Source organism: Lonchura striata, chromosome 23 (genome assembly GCF_046129695.1).
Source record: "Lonchura striata isolate bLonStr1 chromosome 23, bLonStr1.mat, whole genome shotgun sequence".
Taxonomy (NCBI): Eukaryota; Metazoa; Chordata; class Aves; order Passeriformes; family Estrildidae; genus Lonchura; species Lonchura striata.
Genome location: NC_134625.1, coordinates 8359604 through 8382627, shown reverse-complemented (window position 1 = coordinate 8382627; position 23024 = coordinate 8359604). Strand labels below are relative to the sequence as shown.

Sequence of the window (23024 nt, the reverse complement as noted above, 5' to 3'; positions counted from 1 at the left end):
CCTCATCTTGGATGTGTCCCTTTCCCTGCACTGCTCTCTTACCTGGTGAAGTGCTGGGAGTCCTTGAGAGCAGAGCTCAGCACTGATCCCATCCTGCTGTGACCCTTCCCTGCCTCCTGCCCTGCTGGGGAATGAGTGGATTGGTGCAGTCAAAAATAACTCAGGTTAAGAGTAAAACTCTGACTTGAGGGTTAATTTGCCTCTCTGCCAGCTGGGCTGTGATCTTGCTGATAGTTCTGTTTCTCCAGCTCTCTTCTGGGGCTGTCTTCCCGTGGGGAGGGGATGTGTGGCTATGCTGGCTGTGTCTTGCTGACAAATCCATCTGCTGGTTCCTCTGGTCAATCAAACCTGGCAGGAGGTTATTTCTTGATGAAACTCAGCAGCTGGAGACAAGAGAGACTCTATCAAAGCTGCTTTCCTGACTAACAAAATCTGCAGCAGGAGTTTTGACATCTTATTAGGCTTCAAGGCAGCTGTGTTGGAAGGAGGCCTTGACGTGCCCATGCTTATTTGTGTCACGATTTTTTAAAGTTGTATTCTTGCAGTGGTCTCCAACTCTCAGCAGAGCTTCTCATCCCCTTGGGAGAGAACAGCTAGCCATCAGAGTGCTCCAAGATCTCCAAAAAAGCTGCACCTTCCTGGGCACCTAATTTGGAAGCTGGAAATGCAAAGGCTGAGAGGGAGGAATAATCCTCCAGCAACCAAAACAATCCCACATGCAGGGAGATAATGGAGACTTTGTCTGGACCTTGTTTTGAAGGTCTTATCTCTTCCCAAGATGAGTCTGGGGACACTTTATTTTCCTGGAGAAGAGCTGGAGTAGCTCCATCACTTCTCCTTCCCTGCTGGACCAAGTGACGAGTCCTAAATCCTTTCCACTTCTTTTTTTTTTTTTTTTTTTTTTTTTTTTTTTTTTTTTTTTTTTTTTTTTTCCTGGGGAGCAGATGGAATAACTCCATTATTCTCATTCCCTGCTGGACCCAGAACTGAGCCCCAAATCCTTTCCTTTCCTCTCCCTTTTTCTGGGGAACAGCTGGAATAGAGCCATCATTTTTCCTTCCCTGCTGAACCCAGAGCTGAGCCCCAAATCTTTTCCTTTCCTCAACCTTTTTCTGAGGAACAGCTGGAATAACTGGAAAAATAATAACTCCATCATTTTTCATGCCCAAGCAGTGAGCCTCAAATCCTTTCCTTTGCAGTGCACAGACCCAGAACTTCAGGAATGCATCCTGCCATGGATCACCGTGTTCCATGGGAGAACCAAGCCTGACATTCAGAGGGATCTGTTCTTTTTTTTCTCTCTCTCTCCTCCCAAGGCCTTTTGAACCTGGAGAAGCTGCTGCGGCAGTTCCTCATCTCCAAGGACACGCTGTCGGTGCGGATGCTGGATGACAGCCGGGATCCCACCCCGCTCCTGAAGGAGATCCGAGATGACAAGACAGCCACCATCATCGTCCATGCCAACGCCTCCATGTCCCACACCATCCTGCAGAAGGTGAGGTCCCTCCCTGTCCCTCCCCTGTCCCTCCCCTGTCCCTCGGGATGCTGCTGCTCCCCACAGCCATCTCTTGTGGGATATTTTGGTGCCTTGTGCAGGCTGAGCTAGAACAGAGCTGGACAGAATAAAGAATAAAGCAGGATTTATTCAAAGGAATGTCCTCCATGGATCCACCTTGGGCAGCACAAGAGCCCAGCCAGGGCTGCACCAAAAATGAACCAAAATGGTCCCAAAATGAACCCAAGATGAAGAAAATGGACCCAAAATGAGCCCAAGATGAACCCAAATGGCCACAAAATGAGCCAAAATGGTCCCAAAATGCACGAGCGCTCCCGGGGGCTCTCCCTGGGATCAGTTCTGCTCCATTGGCACCTTGGAGTTCATTGTCCCATTCCAGCTCCAGCCCAGGCAGTCCCATCCTGCTTGTTTTTCTCTCTCCAGCCCACGGTGTTTGTGCTCCTGGGCTGAGATTTGGATCATTTGTCCTTGGTGCCCAGCTGGAGCAGGAATTGTTTTGTGTCCCTGCTCTGTGCACAGAGCTCAGCATCCCCTCATGTGAAGCTCAGACCCACACACTGAAGCAGCACAGAGTGTGAAAAATAGAAAAGCCAAACCTGAGGCATCAACTGAAATGTGAAAATTCCCACAGCAGCACTCTGCCCAAGGGGGAATTGTCACTGATGGAATTTCCATGGCTGGATCTGTGCAAGTAGTGGTTGAATTGCTCTGAGGGGATGTGTTTGCTCTCCACAAGTGGTGTTGCCATCCAAGAGCTGTGAAGGACTGCTCAGCTCTCTGAAATAACTCCTGTGCCTCCTTTTCCCCCTCCCATTATATGTCTAACTTCTTCCTTCTTTTTCTTTTTATTGTCTTATTAACCGAGATTTTATTTTAATCCTGTTTATTTTTAAATGGTCTCTGGCTGCAGTTTCTAGCACATGTTTTGATAGCCTGCTTCAAAACTGAGCAGTGGCTCCAGATGGAGCAGAGTTTCCTACATCCTGGAGGGAACAAGAAGCACATTCCTGAAGGGGGACAGGATCCAAGCACTGGGATCCCCCTGGCTGCAGCAGCATTCCATTTTGTCACTGTGTGTGTCATCCAAAGGCCTTGCCTGTGTCAGATTTACCCCTGATGGCATCCAGCAGGAATGTTTTTATCATTCCTCTCTCCCCAAAAAAGATTTTTAATCCACTACATGCATTTTTCAGTTTTAAAGAGACAGTTTGGGGGATTTTTAGGGGTTGTCTACTCAGAGGAGTTTTTTTGGTGTGTTTTTTCCCCCTTTTTCTCCTATTGCTGCCTGGCTGCTGAGGGCTGTCCCCCTCTTCTGTTGCTATAGTGACTTCCCACAGGCTCCCAGCAGCTCTCTCCAGGCACCCACAGCTCCCTGCCCAGCTCCAGCCTCCTTCTGCCACCCCTGAGAAACGTCAGAAATTGCCAGCATTTCCCAGTAAAACCCAATTCTTCCAGCTAGAGCACTGTAGGAATGGGGGGTAATAAATAAAGAGCTCCTGATTTGACAACTTCGTGCACCTTGTGGTGCTGCAGAGTGTTTTATTGGGAGCCAGGGATGGTGGTGCTGAGCAGCAGGTGAGCCCACATCCTACCCCACAGCAGGAAAATCACTCTGTGGGTTTGCTGGGTCTGTCCAGTGAGAGGAATTCACAGCTTCTCATGCCTCAGCCTCCACAGATGGGCTGGAGACACGTGGATGATTCCCAGCTCCCAGCTGCCAGGAATGAATGGATGGGAGAAGCACTGCTTTGCTGCTCACCTTGATTTCTGTCCTTGAAACAAAACTCCCTGACCTCAAAGTGAGTCACAGGGAGCACTGGCATTGTCACTGTCCCCAGGAAGGGATCAGCAAGGGAAATTGGAAGTTTTGCTGTGGAGGGGGTGAAAAATGAGGCAGCCTCCTCTGGGTTCAGGGGACTCCTTGGAGCAAACTTTGCTGTGTCTGTTGTGCCAGCTGGGCAGGGGACAGGGTGACAGTGTGCAGCCAAGGGGCTGGGCACAGGTTTGTGAGAGCAAGCAGAGCAAACACATCCCCTCAGAGCAATTCAACCACCACTTGCACAGATCCAGCCCTGGAAATTCCATCAATGGCAATTCCCCCTTGGGCAGAGCCCATTTCCAGCGCTGCTGTGGGAATTTTCACATTTCAATTGATGCCTCAGGTTTAGCTTTTCTATTTTTCACATTCTGTGCTGCTTCAGTGTGTGGGTCTGGGCTTCACACCTGAGCCTGGCGGCCTCAGGTTTACACAGGAACAGCTCAAAGGCAGGCAGGAAAAGGGAGAGGTACAATCCAAGCTGCTCTTTCTGTCTTTCCTTCCCTCACTTTCTGTTCCCACAGCTTCTGGGAAGGACAAAAAGGAGCTCAGACCAGGAGGTGCTGCCTTTGGTCCTTACCCCTTGCCTCCCATTCCTCTGGGTGGTCTGGCCTGCTGGGAAAACCTCTTTGCCAGGGTCTGGAAGCTTGATTTGAGAGCAGCTGTGCTTGGCAGTGGAACAGAGGCTTCCAGGAGCATCTGCAGATTAATGCCCCACTTTCCTGAGCATCTGTTCCCACAACCAGCTCCTTGTGTAGTGAGAATTTTGGGAAAGGGCTTCAGTTATCTGCTCTGTGATCTCTGGAACAGATTATCCCCATGGAAAATTCTGTGTCCTTCTCTCTGCATCCCTGGACAGTTTTGCCCCGTTTTCTTCTATTTCTGTGGCCAGCACGCCCTGTCTCAATTCTGGAGAGCACGCTGAGTTACTGGGTCTCATCCATGCTCATTAATTTGTGGGATTTGAGCCCAAATCTGACTGATAAAACTGGAAAACCACCAGTGGCTTGATTGTCCTTTTGCTGTAACTCCCAAGAGCTTTTCCTGCCTTTCTCTCTCCACCATGGTGTTTGTGGTGGAAGGGACAAGCCTGCAGCTCTCAGCTGCTCTTTTCCCTCATTACGTCCCAAAACAGGAGCAAAGCAGCATCCACACACAAAATAAGCAGAAATCCTTATTTTCCTCTAAAACCATAATGGAATTCATCATCCCAAGGAGTTCTGGAGCTCTCAGGACTGGGGCTGCAGGGCCCACCTCACCTTCCCAGTGTCTCTGTGGACCACTGGGGTCTGTCAGGGGTTCAAAAGCTTTTCTGCTGGGAGTTCAAAAGTTTCTGTTTCCCACAGGCATCTTCCTTAGATTTTGTCCTTGGATGGCTGCAGGAATCCCTGAATTCCATCTCAGAATGCCGTGGAGAGGGCAGGGATGCTCCCAGGGCTCTGCAGCTGGGTCATTTCCCTCTGTGCAGGCACTTTGTCAGGGCTGGCGTGGGCAGGAGACCTCAGCCAGGCTCAATCCTGATGAAAAATTGCTTCCCCAGACTTTAATTTCCCAGGTCCAACCGTGCTGCTGTGTCCCACCCTCCCTTCCTGCAGGGAGAGATAAGCCTGAAAAAAGCAAAATGTGGCCCTGGCTCTGCCTTGCTGGAGTGGAGATTGGAGATTGTCAGGCTCTGGTTTAATCTCTTTTTTCCTCTCCTTCACAGGCAGCTGAACTGGGGATGGCATCTGCCTATTACACCTATATCTTCACTAATCTGGTAAGGAGTTTTTCCCAGCTTTTCCTGCTTGAGTGTGGAGTCATTTTAATGGGAGCTGATCCCCCTGACCCGTGGGATCCTTGGGCAGAGCCACGTGTGCTGGGGAGGGAGGGAGGGAGGCAGGGGTGTCCCCTGCTGCCTAGAATCAAAAGGCAAAACCTTTCCAAACAATATCAAAAATAATATTTCCACGAGCAGTTCTGTAACGAAAGCTTTCTGTGCACACATGGTATTGGATTTCTACAGTTTGTATCAGGTTAATTAATTAGTTCATCTGACAGGTACATCCAACAGGAGACCAGTTGCCCCAGCAACCAACCCTTGGGTCTGCCCCTTGGAGTTGTTCTGTGTCTTGTTACATCTCTTAAATTCTGGTGCAAAAGAAGATGTCCTCGTTAGAAATTCCTGTTGTTAAAATCAGACTAACCAGCATTTCAAGAAGGTGTTAGGAAGAGTTGGCTTATTGTTCTAAAATGTGAGAAAGGGCAGGAAAATCACTAGAAACTCTGCAACTACATATTTAAAAGCTGTGAGGCTACAAGGATACGAAAATATATAAAAAGCTGAAAGATCTTCAGACATCATTCCTGCAAAGCTGGGAAGGTCTTGGGGAGGTGGAAAATGATGGGTGCAGCATCCAAGAGCAGGAATTGTGGACATTGTGATGGGAGCTGGTGCAATGAGATGTGCAGGTCTTTGGGAAGCTCCATGAGATGGTGGATCCTGATTGCCCTGGTTTCCTGGTTTTTCCAATTGTCCTGGTTTTTCTGATTGTCCTGTTTTTTCTGATTGTCCTGGTTTTTCTGATTTTCCTGGTTTTTCTGATTGCCCTGGGTTTCCTGATTTTCCTGATTTTTCTGATTTTCCTGATTGTCCTGATTTTTCTGATTGTCCTGGGTTTCCTGATTTTCCTGATTTTTCTGTTTGTCCTGATTTTTCTGATTGTCCTGGGTTTCCTGATTTTCCTGATTTTTCTGATTGTCCTGTTTTTCCTGATTTTCCTGATCTGTGGGGGTATTGCTGATGTTGTCACCCCCTCGAGGCCATTCCCTGTGCTGGAAAAGGGATGAGCACGTGAAAGGCGTCACAGCCTTGTGTCCATAAATCCCATAAATGCTGAGAGATGGGGATGGTTTGGCTTCATGGCCATGAATAGCATTAATGGGATCATGGTGTGGCTAAACCCCTCAGTGCTGTGCTGAACAAGGAGCAATGGGCTGAAGCAGCAGAAGGGGAAATCCCAAATAAACATCAGAGGAACTTCTCCACCAGGAGAGCAGGAACCCAGCTGTCAGTGGGGCTGATGGAAGCCTGGGGGGTGAAGTGGAGATGCCTCCCAACCCGAGTGATTCTCCTATTCTTTAATTCCTATTAATATTTCTGGCAGGGAAGCCGAGAGCTGAATCACACTTTGTGTTTGGGTGGGAGACAGACGGGAAGGGCCGGAGCCAAACGTGTGGGCAGGGAGATGGAGTGGAAAGGGGGAAGGAGAAGGAGGGAAATGGAAAAGTTGGGAGCAGTTGGGGCACAGAGTGGAGAAGGGATAAGGGGAGGTGTGGCAGCAGCTGTCTGGCCACAGAGAAAAACAACTTTCCCAGGCATTTTCCTCATTGCTCTCTACAGCTCCTGAAGGGAGGTTTAGACAGGCAGGGTCGGTCTCTTCCACCGGGCAGCACTGACAGAACAGGAGGACACAGCCTCAGCTACGTCAGGGAACTTTAGGTTGGATATTAGGAAAAAAAAATCACTGAAAGAATAATAAAATACTGGAATTGTCTTCCCAGGGAGGTGGTGGAATCACCATCTCTGGATATGTTTAAAAAAAGACTGGACTTGGCACTTGGTGCTATAGTGTAGTTGTGGTGTTGGGGCATGGGTTGGACTTGATGATCTCAGAAGCTCTTCCAACCTCATTATTCTGTAATTCTGTGATTCTGTGATTCTGGGATTCTGGGATTGATTCTGTGATTCTGTGATTCTGTGATTCTGTGATTCTGTGGGGAAGGCTGTGATAAAATCAGAGAAAAGAACGAGAAACAATTCTTATCTCTGCTTGCTGCACCTCCTGCTGTGCATGTGTGGAATGTGCCATGGAGATTTGTTTAACCAAAGGGTGATTCCTTAACTGGACACTGCATGGTGTTGGGATAGATTGACCAATTAGGTCAGAGCTGGATGGGACTGGCTGTAGGGGGTTACTGAGTTTCTTAATTAGTATAATATAGTATAAGACGATATAATAAAGCAGTTGATCAGCCTTCTGCAATCATGGAGTCAATGCTAATTATTCCCTGGCTGGGAATAATTCCCTGGCTGGGGCTTGTGATGACAGGGAGGGAGGTGTCAGAGGGAGAAATGAAAAAGGCCATGGGGCTCCTGGCTGGGCTCCTCTCAGTGTCCAATCCATGGGTCAGTCCAGCAGGACAAACTTCAGAGCTGTTTTTCATGCCCGTGGGATGGACAGCACAGGCAGAGGAAGGGCTGTTCCTGCAGGGAGGCAGCTTGGGGGTTGTGCTGTGTGCCCCTGTTGGAACTCAAAATGTCCCTCAGACATTTTTGGAGGTTCCAGGCCCAGGTCAGAAGCATTTGAGACCCTGGCAGGCAGCTGCAAACAGCTGTGATTTTGGGTTTGAAACATGGAATGATTTACCAACCTTGCAGGAAGAACAAGAAGTCACAAAAGTTTAGATATTAGAGTAGAAGTAGTCAAAAAGTAGAGGGAAGAATTTTTGAGTGCTGTACAGGGGGTTTTGGTTTTGTACATGGGGGTCAGAGGTTTTAAGATGGATTTGGGATTTGGGCCTGCCCTGTCCTCCCTCTTTCTCCTTCCTCACCTCCATGTTCTTGGTGATGTTGGCACTCACAGATTGGTTTAGAGTAGAAAATCACCATTTAATATAGGTAATAGGCATTGGGGAAAAACTGTAAACATGTAACACCATGGTATTTTATTTATTTTATATGGTAATGTACCGTATAAAAGACAGCAGCAACCCTGGGTAGGAGAGAAGAAGCAGTCGGGGTCAGAGAGGATGTCAGGGTGTGTGTGTGCCTCTGCCTGAGCTGTGAGCAAACCACAGCAGCCCAAGGAGAAAATCTTTTAGATAACTTGCAATAAACTGCCTTGAGACCGAACAAGAGAAGAATTCTGAGCCTTTCTTTGGAAGCTCGGGCTGGAGGAGAGACTTTTCCACCACACAGAGCCCCTGAACCAGGCCGGGGCTCCGTCATGCCCCAAGTCACGGTGTCACCGTGCTGGCACAGCTGCTGAGGGACAGTGCCATCCCTACAGATGTGCCCACAGTGCCAATCCCAGCCATTCCCACTCCCAGGGGGAATTCCCAGTGCTCCCAACAGCTCTTCCTGTCCGACTTGCCCTCCCAAACCCATTCCCAGTCCCACAGAGCAGGGCTGGGCACACAGTGAGGGATTTCCACCTGCACATCACCAGAAGAATCTGCAAAAAATGTCTTCTTTTAAGAGTTGTTTCTGTTGTGTGAGCAGCATCTCATGGATGCTACTCTAAAAATGAAGCTCCCACCTCCACCCCCACCCAGTCCTGAGCTCGGGTGTGATGAAGCATTTGCTGGAGGTGAAATTTGCCTTTCAAACCCATTCATCTCGTGGAATGCAGCTATGGCAGGTGATAAAGAAATGAGTTTTGTTGCCATTCACTCTCCCAGGGTATTAATCTGTTTATCCAGGTTATTTTACCACTTTGTTCAAAAGCCCAGCCCTTAGCAGAGCTAACAGGATTTTTGGCAGGGATCATTATGGGAAGGTGACATCAGACAAAACCTGGGCAGATGGAAGAGATGTTTAAGGAAATTAGTAATATTTAAATGGGGATTGGAGATGGGAGTGAGCAATTTAGGCTCATAAATCTGGAGGGATTATCAAGCTCCTAATGAACCCTCTGAGGTTCTGCAATCACTGCCTAATAGAAAAGATAAAATCAGAGTGAACTACTGTCAAGGGGAGCAAGCAAAAAGATGGCTTAAATGGAGAGAGAACCCATCAGGAAAGGGAATAGAGAGTCTGTAGAGCACGGAGCTGCTTGGAGATGGAAAAATATTTCAGGCAAAAAAAAAGAAAAAAAGAGGAGAAAATAGGATAAAATGCTGAATTAAACACCTGCCCTGCAGCTCTAGAGGGGAGTTCTGTTTCTGTCTTTTAGCATTAATTTTATTTAATAAGCACATCCCAGCTGACAGCTCGTGGTGTGGTGCAGCTCTGCTCTCTGTGAGTGTGAGAGGAGGGAATTCTCTGTGTGCTGGGGCACAGGAGGGCATTTTTGGGGGGTGATGACCCCTCTGTCCCAGCCTGGAGGCTGCAGGCAGCGGCACCAGAGCTCTCCCAGGAGATCAGAGGAGCAGACGAGGAGGAACCCTCAGCCCCCAACACATTTCCATGGGAGCCAAGGCGAGCAGCCCGATGTAAAAATACCCACAGGCTCCTTTCCTGCGTGCAAATTCATTATCAGCCTCCTTCAGCCAGCTCCAGGGACCTGTTTTTGTCAGCAGCAGCAGCCTGGCAAATTTTCCAGGAGTTCCTAATGGAACTCTCAGGTCTGGTACATTTTTCTTCCCCACGTCCTACATTTGGGGCACTCCTGGCAGCCCTCCTGTCCTCCATCCCCTGGCAAAAAATCCCCGTCCAAACCCATTTTCTCCCTGGCATCTCCACGTGGTTCTGATTCCCTTGGTCTGGGACTTTTGGGAGGGATGAAATTCCCTGCAGATAATCACAGGATATGATTATCTGCAGGTGCTTTTATTGAGAGCTCTGGGAATCAGGGGTCCAGACCCAAATCTGACTCCGACACGGCTTTCGAGCTGAGCATATTTTATATTCTATCATTATATAACGTACATATTAATTATTAAACTTATATTGTTCTATTGTATACATTGACATGAGTTTCTCATGATCTTTCTTAGGCCCTTGACCACAGTTTCAACAGTAATTATATTTAATTACTAAACAATCATAACATCTAACAATTATATCATTTATCATGTACCAGCTACACAGGTGCAGTTCTAGCAAGGTACAAGGCCTTCATGTACCCAGGTTATTTATTTTTTTCCAGGGCCTACTAAGCTTAATTTTCCTTTTAACCCTAAATCCCCATGATTTTAAAACCCTTTTACTATCAGGATAATCTCAGAGCTGTTCATCATCCCTTCCCTTCTCCCTGGCAGGGCTGGCTGGGTCTCCAAAGAACTCACGGTCATGTGAGGGGGCAATGATGTGCAGAATAATAAAAATCAAAATTAATAATAGTAATAACAATAGTAATAGTAATAGTAGTAGTAATAATAATAATAATAATAATAATAATAATAATAATAATAATAATAATATTGCACAAATAGACCATTGAAAGCAAACTGCTGTGCATTGAAGAAAATGTTCCTTCCAGCACTGGAAATCCCTGAAATCAGCAGCACAGAGTAGGAGGGGTGTTGGATGCCTCCAAAACTCCACGCTACAATTAATTCTTTTAGCTTGTTAATTCTCTGTAGCTATTGGGGTTTGTCTTTTTTTTTCCCTTCTCTGTTTGGTTTGTATTTAGGTTTGTTTGGTTTTTTTTTTAAGTAACATCCGGACCTCAGGCTGGGTTTAAATTTCAAAATATTTGACAATTAGATGGGAATAACTGAAACAATTAAAATTATTGCTCCGAGGGGGAAGGTGTAAAGGAGGTTTCCCCTTGCCTCAAGCCAGGCAGGGCAATTCACTGGGTGCAGTTTTCTTCCCTGACAAAATTGTGTGCAGGTGTTGCTGCTGATAAAACAGCTGCCGTGTTCAACTCCCACAGACCAGATAAATCAGTTCAGGCTTGGGGTTTTTTTGCCTTGTTTCCTACTTTCCCTGCTTTGTTTGGTGATTTATAAAGAGGTCTTCATAGAGGATGAGGTTTCCAAAGCTGAGTTGTCAGCCTGGGAGAAGAACTGGAGGGGAAATTGGTGTCCAGATCCCCCAGAGAGTGCCACACGTTTGTGCTGTAGCTTGTCAGCAGGGTGACATCCCTTGGGAGGAAGGGATGATGTCAAATCAAGCAGAGGGACAGAAAACTACAGATTAGGCTTTGACCAGGGCTTGTTTCTTGTGCAATTACCTTTTTGTGCTGAAATAATCTTCTTTTTCACCGTGAGCTCCAGCATGGGTTGTGCTGCTTGGCCTTTGAGCTGCCAGGGGCACCTCCCCGAGCTTTGCCCAGGTGAGGAAGGCAGAATCTCATTTCTCCTGTGACAAATTTCAGATTTCTCCCAGCCCAGCCAGCCCTCCTGATTCCCAGCAGCTGAAGCGAAGTGTTCTGGAGAGCCCCGATCATTGCCGGGATTTATGGATCATATTTTCATGGCATGTGGTAGCAGGGCAAACAAATCAGGTTTTTGCAAGGCTGCCAAAGCAATTTCTCCTCGTTCCAGTTAGCATGAGGGAAGGAGGGTTTAGACAAAGCAGTGGCTGTGCCTCCCTGCCTTTTGCTGCCTCAGTCTTGTTACTTTATGACCAGATCCCTGTGCTTGATTCCCAAATTTTTGGGTAAATCATTCTCTCAGATACACCCCAGCCCCTCTGAGGTGAGGGCAAATCTCTCTTTTTCCTTCTTTCCCTACTTCTCACCCCCTCTGAGGTGAGGGCAACAAATCTCTCTCTTTCCCTCTTTCCCTACTTCTCACCCCTTTTTTCCAAGAGTTGTCTTTTTTCAGATCCCAACATTTAGCACTTGACCTCTTTGCGGATATTCTCTCTCCAAATCTCGTGCTCACTGCAGAGAAGTCGAAGTTTGGGCAGTGTATTTTCCTAAAAGTGCTCTTGTTTGAAGGAAAGCCTCCAAAATTTAACAGCTGGCCTTGCATGAGGAGGTTCAAGATCTGTAAGGTACATCAATGCTTTTTTTTTGGAAGATAAATCCAATTACAGATAGAAATATATTCCCCTAAATTGCCCCTGAGCTCACTGAGGTCACAGCTTCTCTTTCCCTACCTGAATGGCCAGCTAGCATTGCCTTGAGTAGATCAACCCCATCCATTTACCTACTCAAATTGTTGCTTTTTTCCACGTTTTTTCCCTCCTAGAGGAATTGATTTTTACGTGTGACCCATTAGAAACTTATTGACTCCGTCAATAGTTTATAAATAAATGGAGCCTTTCAGGAAAACCATAGAAAGCACTTAACATAATATTGTCCACTTGAGTAAACAAATAAATGTGTTCTGAGCAGAGCTTTGGAATGATTTACAGGCTTGGCAGCTCTGCTCCGAGGGCAGCAGGATCCAGAGAGGAAAAGGCAGGAATTTCCTCCACCTCTGACTGATTTGGGTGATTTTTGGGGAAAATTGGTCACTGGGGCCAGGGGGTGAGGAAGTGACCATTGCAGGGTCAAGCTCCTTTTGGGTGAAGTGTTTTAGTTTTGCCTTCCATGACCTGGAGTCCTGTTTGCCCAAAGAACCTGCTCTGGGATACTTAATTAACCCCAAAATGGTGACTAAGGACACACAGAGGTGATGTCACCAGAGCTGGGCTGAGTTGGCACTGCAGGTTTGGCTCTTGCACAAAAGCTGCCCAGAAATCTGAGGATGGACATTGCACTCCGGGTTCAGAGAGCTTTTCTGAGCACCAAACACTCTGAGCAAGGAGGTTTTGCCAGAGTGAGGGTTTAATAGAGAAATGGAAGCCTTGGCCCAGCGTTCTCCTTTCCCATCCCACTTGAAAAAAGAGTAGGAACAGCACAGAGTGTCCTGGGCCTGGTGTAAATCAGGTGTAAATCAGGTGTAAATCAGCTTTTGGTGCTGGGAGTGAGGTCAGTGCAGTCTCTGCTGAGTTTACAGCAGTGAGTTTCTCCTGCTGAGCACAGTGTTGGAGGGAGTTTAGGAGGCTGTTAATCAGCAGATCCAAAAATCCAATAAAGTCCTCGCAGTGATTAGGAGAGGAAGATGAAACTGAGAGAGAGGAGGGATGGAGAGGGCACCTTGCTCTTGGTGCAGCCTGAATTGAGCAAACCCTGCTCCTTCCAGAGCCTTGGGCTGAGGTCAGGGCGTGGGAAGGTCTGGGTGTCCCTGGCAGTGAAAAAAACCCTCTTTGGGCTTGTCCCCAGCCTGCAGGCACTGCTTCCTGCCTCCCCGCTGCCCAGGCACTCTGGGTTATTAAAGATGAGGTAAGGATCGAGGTCCTGCACACACACTGGGGCTGCAGAACAGGATCACCAGCAAAATCGATGCTGGAAGGAGCTCAGGAGCTGCTGCAGTGCTCAGCAGCACAGTGGCTGCTGCAGGAGGAAAAATTACCAGGAGCCACTCTCTGGAGGGACATCCCAGCTTGGCAGGGAAGGGGAGGTGGCTCCACACTTTAAAATACATTATTTTTTTGCCAGGCAGGCTGCTGTGACGTGGACAATTTCCTGCTGGGCTGGAATCTGAAATCTCAATGCTGAAATCTCCAGCCACTCTTCTTGGGAAGCAGTGGAGCCAGTGCCATAATTCCTGGGATTTCCTTTAGCCCAGGAGTTGATAGCTTAGCTGCAGGTTTGGGATGAGCCTCATTAGTGAGATGCTGATAGATGGATGCTGGCTTTGATGGTTTGTGTTGTAAGGCAGGTTTTTAAACCACATCTCTTTTGGGCTGCTCAGCCTGGAAAAGAGAATCTTTGGAGAGACTTCCAGCACCTTCCAGTGCTTGAGTGTGACCTGCAAGAGGGCTGGAGAAGGATTTTGACAAGGGCATGGGGTGATAGGGGAAGAGAAAATGGTTCTAAGGTGAAAGAAGGTAGATTTAGGGATACTGGGAAGGAATTCTTCCCTGTGATGGTGGTGAGGCCCTGGCACAGGGTGCCCAGAGAAGCTGTGACTGCTCCTGGATCCCTGGCAGTGCCCAAGGCCAGGCTGGACAGGGCTGGGAGCAGCCTGGGAAGGTGTCAGGGTGGAGCGAGATGCTGTTAAATGTCCCTTCCAACCCCAACCCTTCCATGGCCCTAAGAGCGTGCTGCCAGGTATAAATCTCTTGCTGATTTTCACTCTGCACCTCAGTTTCCCCCTCTGTATTTGGGCATAACAGCTCCAGGGCAGGATTTCCCCCTGGGTAAGGCAGCTGGGATTTCCCACACTGTTGAGGAGCTGCTGGGCTGTCCCAGGGCAGGGCAGGAGGGACAATTCCCTGCCAGACTCACGGGTGCTGCAGGAGCCAGCTGAGGTGGGAGAGGAGTTGTGAGTGCAGAATCTGGTCAGGATCAGCTGCTCCTCCATCCATTCCAAAGCCAGACTTGCAGCGAGCACCACTTGTTCCTGATGGCTTCATGTCCCTAAAGAAGGGGGGGTGTATCCTGCACATCTGATAACTCACACCCAGCCTGGCTGGAAAATCCCATCCCACGGCTTTAGGATGGCAGAGCTCACCTTTATGGCTTTTATTAGCCAGGTCCTGGCAGTGCCCTCAATGCTGGGGTCATTCCACGGGGTTCGTGTGCTGCTGGAAAGTGCAGAGTGCAGGTGGAGTGCTGCAGAGAGCCAGGGAGTGACTTCATCCTCTAATAACTCCTCCAGCGCTGTCTCCCAGGGAACCCCGTGGAATTCAATTAGCTAATTGTGTGACTAGCACTCGGGAAAATATAGAATGCCACGGAATTGCTAAGTGTTGTTATTTAACAGCACACATTTTGTGGTTGCAGCCCTGTAGTAGCAGTCAGAAAATCTACACTGTAATTGTCTGCTGGTGCCTGCTGGTGAATTTGCTGTGAGCAGAGCAAGGCCTGGGGGTTTTTCTTTCTGCAAAAAAGTTCATTAATTTTGGCTGCACATCCTCCGGGTCTCATTTTTTACCGAGCTCTCTTGAAACAGAATATTGACATGTGGTGGGTGTTTTAAAAAAACAGAGTGGAAAGAGGGGGAGGAATTCAGGCAGGCAGGATTTGTGTCCCTGAAATTCACCTTGGCATGATTCCTGGTGGTCTTCTCTGTGCCTCGTGTTGGACTGAGATTGAGGGCCAAGTTTTGGGCAATTACTGCAATTCCTCCAGTGTAGGGAGAGGGATAAAAAAACCCAATGGAATGGGAGGAAATGATGGAACTGCTGTTTGCACCCGTCATTTTGATGGCATTTTCTGAAAGCATGTGGTTATAAAGCTGTGTTTGCACAGGTGGAGAAGGCTTGGACTCCTCTCTTATACAGGATATCAGAGTTATTTTCCTAATGGCTCTTTGCTCTTTTTGCATTGGGAATCTTCTATCCTGCAGAAGCTCCAGCCAGCACTGGGGATGAGGGAGAGTAACTCCAGGAGGAGAAAAAGGCAGCTGGGAAAGTGTTTTCTGTAGGAATATCCTTCATCATGTCTCAGAGAGAAATCCTTGGCTCTCCACCTGAAAACATCCCAGAGGTCAGGGGTTTTCCACCCCTTGTCCTGCCTGTGTTTGCCTCTTGCAAGCATGGGAGGAGGGCAGGACAGGTGAGAAATCAGCTGAGAGGTGCAGGTCTGGAATAGCAAACGAGGTTTTGTTTGCAAAACGTGGGTTTGGAAATGTCAGGCATGGTGAATGAGTGTAAAAAGAGAGAAAAAAAACCCCCAACAATTAGGGACAGAAGCTGAGCTGGCAGCTCGGGGAGTATCGGGATGCTCTCACCCTTTTGCCCTCTGCAGCAAAGCCTGACCTGAGCAAATCTCTCTTATCCCAGTGCAAATGAAGTGTGTCCCCCTCGGGTGGTTTATCCCCATCTCATTGCAGAGGCAGCTCACGGCTCATTTCCTCCTGACCCGGCTCTGCTGGCTGCTCTCTGATGGAAAGGCATTTAATGGCCAAAGATTGGAGCTGGAGCAGAGGGACAGGACAGGGAGCAGGGTGGAAGGGGTCGGGTCCAGGCCATGCCACCCCTGTGTGTCACAGAGGTGATGCTTTATGGACGTGACAGCCACAGAAACGGGGCTTTCTGCAGCTGGAGGATTGCCTGGAAAAAGATGGATATGGAGAGGGTTGGCTGTGGGAAAAGACCAAAGCTTGCACAAAGCAGCCAGTGGTGATGGGAGCAGGGCAAAGCTGCTGGTGACGTTTGAACCAGAGCAAATTATCGGCTCTGGGGGAGCCCGTCGGGGTCTGGCTGTGGTCGTTTGCAGGCAGAGAGTCCTGGCAGCTGCCTCAGGACAGGGAATTTACCCAGGGAAAGTGGGCAAAGATCCCTTCAGGGGGCTGGTTCTGACCGTGGCACTCAGCCACTCAGGGCAGCAGGACCTCTGAGTTCAGCCCTGTGGCTGTGCCTGGCTGAGGTGAATCTCCCCCCTGCCTCAGTTTCCCCACGTGAACGGAGACCATTTCATCCCCTCTCCCAGTAATTGCATATTTAAAGATCAGAGCATAACAAAAAACCCTTCAACTTCAAAAGCTTGGAAGTGTTTCCAGGGGAGAAAAGGCACAATAAATAAACAAACACACTCATTTCAGCTGCCCCGAGGCTGGGGCGGGCTGGCACAAGATGAAACCTTGGATTTTGTGACAGAACATCTCATTTTCCTCTTGGATACCCCGAAGCCAAGAGGGCAGTGGGGCAGCTGTTTGCCTGGTGCCCTGCACGATTTGCCTCGAGGCTCTGGCTGCGGGGAGAGAGGATTTTCCAGGGGTTTCCATCCCTCCTGCTGCTCCTCATCAGCCATCTGCCCTGCTCACTGGGGCTGACAGGATGCCCTGGGTGAATGGATCACCTGTCAGCAAGGCAGGGCGATGATATCATTCAAATGAATCAATAGTTCACAGGCAATTTCACATTACCCAACGTTAACGTGTCCAAAATGTGCTTCGTCCTGGCTTGGATGGCGTTCCCGTGGGTCTTGGCCGGGCTGGAATAGTCTTGTAAGTCCCACATTTGGGAGATTTACAGGAATTGCTCCTGCGTGCCCAGCAAAGATAAAAAATGGCTCGACTTGCAGGAATCTCATCCCCCTGGGAGCCCAGGGACAGCTGGATCCGTGATGGGCATCCAGCATTTGCCGAAAGTGTCACTCCCACCTTCTCACTCCACTTCAGCAATTAGCAGAAGAGAAATTAGTGAGGAAAGTGCCATTATTCCCTGCTAATAGGACAAGGAGGGCTGGACCTTTGTGTAGCTGCTTCCGTGGATATGAGGAGGAAAACTCAGCCTTAATTTTTTGCTTTAATTTTTTTTTCCTTATGTAGTTGTTTTTATACTTCTTAGCACTTGTAGAAATGCAAGAGGAGGCTTCCAACTCCAAAATTCACAGTCAAGGCACCCTCCAGCCCTCCCCAGGGCATTAGGGTGGCATCTCCTCCTGGGATTTGACAGCAGAAAGGAGTACTGCAGGGTTGAGGATTTTTAGGGTTAGGCAGAATTTGGTTCCTCTTCCTATGGGAAAGAACTGATTTAATTTAACAGTTGAAACTTGGTGTCACCAAATGGGATGTAGTGATGGAACAGCTTCACTCAGCAGGTGAGTGACGCCCTCTTTAGAGGATTTTGGGTGTTTTTTTTTTGAATTTGGCCAATAAAGTACTGGATCTCTTCATTAAAAGCCTGAGGTGAGCAGCACCCTGAGTCAAATCCTGGTTAAAACCCCGGCTCTCCCTTCCAACAGCTGCATGGGTTTTGCATCCAGGATCTCACATCTCCCATTCCATTTGTGAGCACTGAGTGGGTTTGAAGCTTTCAGTGCCTGTTTTCCCCTCTAATCCCATTTTCTGTTTTGGGCTGCTGTAGGAGTTTTCCCTGCAGCGCCTGGACAGCCTGCTGGACGACCGAGTCAACATCCTGGGATTCTCCATTTTCAACCAGTCTCATGCCTTCTTCCAAGAGTTTGTCCAGAGCCTCAACCAGTCCTGGCAGGAGAATTGTGACCACGCTCCTTTTACTGGGCCAGCAGTAAGTAAAGTCCATTCCCATCCCCCAGAACCTCCCTGAGCTGGGAGCTGTGATAGACCATGGAAAAACCTTGTGGGAAGAGCTTCAGGATGGTCCTGAGCAACTCAGGGGTAAAAACTCTGGTCTCAAATAATTTTTTAAAAAGTTATTTAAATTATTAATCCATTTAATTATTTAATCCTATTTAATCTTGTGTGAAATGGCTCAGGGATATCCCCAGGCTGCTGTTGTACCTCGGGTTGGATTTTATGGGGAGATGCTGGTCCAGGAATGGGAAGGAAGAACCAGGGCAGAGCATATTTATTAAGTAGGTAGGAGAGGACTTGAGCTGTCAATCTGTGATTTACAAAGGACAAAGGAGTCTCCTGATGTGGAAAACAGCAAAGTGACCCTGGAAGTCAGAGCTGCCCAAAGGACCTTGAGGTGCAGAGCTTAGCAGAGTTTCTCTGTGCTGGACTGGGATCACAGCCTTAAATTCAAGCCTAATCTTGATTTGGATTTCATTTCTCTGTGGGTGCAGGCGATGATGCAGCTCTGATTCATTTTTTCCCCAATGAAGTTTATCCCTGATTGTTTAAACTCCAGGAAAATGGCTCGTGCAGGGGGGACTGTGGCTGGAAGGGCTGGGTCAGGCAGATGGGGCTGAGCTGTGCTCTGTGCTCCAGCAGCTCCCCGAGGAGTGTGAGCAGTGTGCACATCAGCACTGGAGCATTCCCCAGGGATTCTGCACAACTGGGAGAGTTTGCAAAGCAGATTTGCCACATCAGAGCAGCATCTGAAGGAGGAGAGACAGGGAAATATCATCAGCTGAACCCCTTGCATGGATTTTACTGAACTCAGACCCCCCTTGACGAGCTGAGCTGTGAAAACCTCCTTATTGTCACCACAAAGGGATCCTTAAGAGACAAAATAAGGAGATTTTTGCCCTTTGTGCCCACATCCTTTGGCTTGACTTGAGCTCCTGTGCCTGGGACCATCCTGCTGTCCCTCCCACTCAGAGGCAGCTGCAATCAGCTTGCCCTGCTCAGTCTCCGTGGGATTATTCCCAGGAAGATTCCTTTTTGGACTGCAGGGCCTGTTGAGAGGCATTAAAAACAAATTTCCTCCTCCTAAGGCAAACAGGAGACAGCAGGAACCAGCAGCAGGTGTGATGGGGAAATGAAAATTCTCATTTCAGGTTCTTACCCCACATCCAGCAAAACCTGTAGGTGGGGGAGATGCCTGGAAGAACTGAAATTCTTCAAGATGCCACTGCCCAGGTGATGGGAGAAGGGTTTGAGGGCAGGGAAGATACAGAGCAGAGGTGGAATATTCCCAAGCAGAGCTTCTTTTGTCTGTGAGGTGAATCCAGGACCACTGTGCCTCTGCTGTTGGAAATCTGGCAGGGAGCAGCCCTGGGAAGGAGTTCTGCTGTGGGATAACTCATCCTAAAGAGAGAAGAGGAAGCTCAACAGCTGGAAGTGACAGGAGGGAGGTTTCCTGTGGGCTGCAAAAATCCCAGGGCATTCTTGCTGGAGCTGAGGAAGCATCTGACAAAGGAGGAGGGAGCTGCCTGCTCTAATGCCATTCTCATTAATCACACTGCAAAGAAAGGAAATCAGAGAAAATCATTCAAATTACAGATGGCTAGATTTGGTAATTAGAATTTAGGCTAAAACAGATGTTTGTAATTAAGTGTTTATGTCATTGAATAAAACCCAGATTGCAAAGTCTATTTCCCAGGGTTTTAATGGCTTTAATTCCCCGTGTTGGGTTTGGGGGCAAAGATACAGCTGATAATGTTTTAGGGAGAGAAGAAAAAACCCTCATGGCAAAACCCAAACCTGGGTTCATGTTTCAGTGCCAAGAATTGTCAAGAATTGTCAAGAATTTGGGGATTGAAGGAAGTCCTCCAAGTCCCGTGGATTTTCCATGGAGCTCTGATATTGCAGAGGGGCACAAAACCAACAGAGCTCTGCACAAATCAGATGGTGCAGGCAAGGGAGAAAATCAATTTGTTAGCAGACAAATTGGCTTTTTTTTGTGACACAGGGACAAAGCTGTGGTTTAAAATGAGAATATAAAAGTAGTGAGAGGTTTTTGAAGGTGACATGGGGAAAGCTGAGGAACTCACAGAAGGGCAGCAACAAATCCCTCTGGCTGGATCTGCCTGGAGGACATTCCAAAAGTCTCTTTTCACTCCTCTGTTGGAGGTTATGACCTCAAAACTTTGTAGTTTTCCTCTGTTTCATGCAAAATCAGACTGCAGGGAAGGGATTCCTATTCCATGCCATGAAGACTTGATCCTGTGTATCTCCACACTCTACCCAGTACTTAAATTGCTTGAAATCATAAAGGGTGCTGGCAGAAATTCTAATGAATTTTACAGAGTTCAGGAGTAAAACATTCCAATCAATAATGTCAAATGCTTCACTGAGATCTACAAGTCTCTTGCTCACCATCTAATAAGGGATTAACTTCTCAGGGAAAATGGAAATAGAAACCCAGCAGGAGAAAATGAAAAATGCAGGGCCAATGTTCTGATTTGGTAGGAAATGGGGAAAACTTTGGGGTTGAGGGGGTTGTGTTTCATTTGTCCAGCTGATGTTAATGTGGCTCCTGATTCGGGAAAGGAATTGCAAATTGAGTGTGAGATCCTGTAACCTGAACAGAATTCAATTCATAATTAAAATTAAGTGCATGGAAAGAGCTTCATGGACCAGGGGCTGAGGACAGGACAGGCTGGAGAAGCCTTGTTAAGGAAAGAATTTATATTGAAGGGATAAAACAAAGGTGGGGAGAAGGATTTATCAGCTTCTAAGAATCTCTGGAAAAGGCTTTCCAGGAGGGGAATGTTTAGGCCAGCTTTAGCAGGTTGGAGGAGTGAAAGGTCACTGGTGTTGTCAGAGCTGGTGTTTGGGGTTTTGATGGCATCAGGCTGAAATCCTGCCTTTTTAGGATGATTTGTAGGTTTTGATGGTTTTGTGCTGCTTTTTAAATGTCTAATCCCACACCAGTGAGGTCTCACCACTGGTCTAAGTAAGACCCAGCAGGGTTAAGTCAAAATTAACTACAGAGTGGAAGCCCAAGGTTTGTTGGGATCACTGAGCTGGGTGAGATCATCCCTGCAGGGCCACTGGCAGCAGGGAATAAACCTGGTCAGGCTCTGGGAGGAGGAGAGGATGCAGAAGCCACTGCAGGGCTGGAAGTCACAGCCAGGGTAAGGTGGGGAAAGCAGCCCCAGGCTGGAGACTGAACCCTCAGCCAGGAGCTGGGATGGGAAGAGGATGCTCCTGGAAGTATCCATGGGGAAAATGTAGCCTGGATAGTAATGAGCTGCTACGGCTTAATTCCAGCAGTCAGGAGGTGACAGTAATTAAAAGTGAAATCTCAGTTGCAGCAGTGATCACGAGGGAGAAAATAGCTGATTGTTAACGAGCCCAAAGCCATGGAAACTGCTGTGCATGAGTGGGAAACGGGGGTTGTGAGGCTTGGTGGGCAAAGAAAGCTGGGCAGAGGCAACCAAAGGCAAGGTGAGCAGAGGAGGGGATGAGCTCTGAGCCTCTGGACGTTCCTTCAGCAGTGCTGTTCCAGCAGGGAACTGCAGGTTGTAACGAGGGATGGATGATCTCTGTGGGGTCTGAAAGGCAGCATTTGGCTGCTGGACAAGCAGATCTGGCAATCATTTCTTGTGGGTCTGACTGTCAAAGAAGTGGTTGGGGAAGGCCACCCATGATGGCTGAAGCAGCACAGTTGAGTCTCCTTCTGTGGGAGCAGGCGTTGGATCTCAATTCCCCCTGGAAATTCCTGCTTCTCTCAGGAGCATTCCCCCTGGCCAGCAGACTGATCAGAGGCACCAAAACGCTGAAAAACCTCCCTTGACTGGGAAAGGAAAACTGCAGAAACTGAGATAGAAAGGATTGGGAAGCAACAAGGGCAAGCAGAGATAGAGATTCGACAGTGATGGATGAAACAAGCCCACACAAAGGGCATCCCAGCCGACCCCAGGCTGTGCACAGAACACGCTCCAGCTCCGAGGTGCAGCAGGATGGGGGATTTTTGTGCTCCAAGCTGACTTTTTGCTGCCTTTCTGTGGCATTCACATTCTCCAGACAGACAGACATAATTCTGTATCTCAGGAGAAGCACAGAGAGCAGAAGAGGAAACAATCTTTATCTTTGCTGCTTGGTTTTCCCCATGTGGAATGTGGTGTGGAGATTGTTCACCTGCAGTGATGGCTGGGTTGGATTCTGGGGAAGTTGTTTGGGGTCAGTGACCAGTGGGATCCAGCTGTGCTCTCAGCAGAGACACGAGTTTGCAGTTAGATAGGTAAAAGAAGCAAGGGACTTCATATAAAATCAGGAAATCTGGACAGGAAAAACACAGATCCAAACCAATACAGTTAATCCTACATTCTCCCTTTATTGTTTATAAGACAGTTTATACACACTTCAATATAGTTTAAAATTGTGGGCACACTCTCATTGGCAAGCAAACATTGTTTGCCTTTGTCTTGAGGTGGTTAAATTTCACACTGCAGATCTAATTCACACCCAGAAAGCTCATTACTCTGTGCTTACACCTTAACATTATTTCTAACTGTGCCATAGGCTTCAAAGGGCTCACCAAGGCCCGTATCTGAGGCCTAGGTTGGGGTAGCTCAACCTTCATTCTAAATATAAGTTCTCTCCTCTCTCTCTCAGAAATTCTGCTACAGGTAAGTAAGAAGGAAATATGTGGAATAGGATAGTATCTCTTTAAATAGTATATTAATGTAATATAGTATAATTTTAATAAAGCAAGCATCCAGCATTCCAAAGCCTTCTGATTTCTTCCCCAAGTCAGTCTGTGTCAGAACTCAAAATGTCCCTCAGACATTTTTGGAGGTTCCAGGCCCAGGTCAGAAGCATTTGAGACCCTGGCAGGCAGCTGCAAACAGCTGTGATTTTGGGTTTGAGCCATGGAATGATTTACCAACCTTGCAGGAAGAACAAGAAGTCACAAAAGTTTAGATATTAGAGTAGAAGTAGTCACAAAGTAGAGGGAAGAAATTTTGAGTGCTGTACAGGGGGGTTTTGGTTTTGTACATG

General features: G+C 47.9%; 1 protein-coding gene across 1 annotated transcript in view; it reads left to right on the top strand.

Moving 5' to 3' along the window:
- The window catches only part of GRIK4 (glutamate ionotropic receptor kainate type subunit 4), a 207757-nt gene that overhangs the window by 144314 nt on the left and 40419 nt on the right, over positions 1 to 23024 (top strand). The window contains exons 6-8 of the mRNA XM_031506858.2: positions 1317 to 1495; positions 5038 to 5091; positions 17794 to 17955. Of these exons, the coding sequence (XP_031362718.2) occupies positions 1317 to 1495; positions 5038 to 5091; positions 17794 to 17955 (395 nt within the window). The remainder of the gene's footprint in view (positions 1 to 1316; positions 1496 to 5037; positions 5092 to 17793; positions 17956 to 23024) is intronic.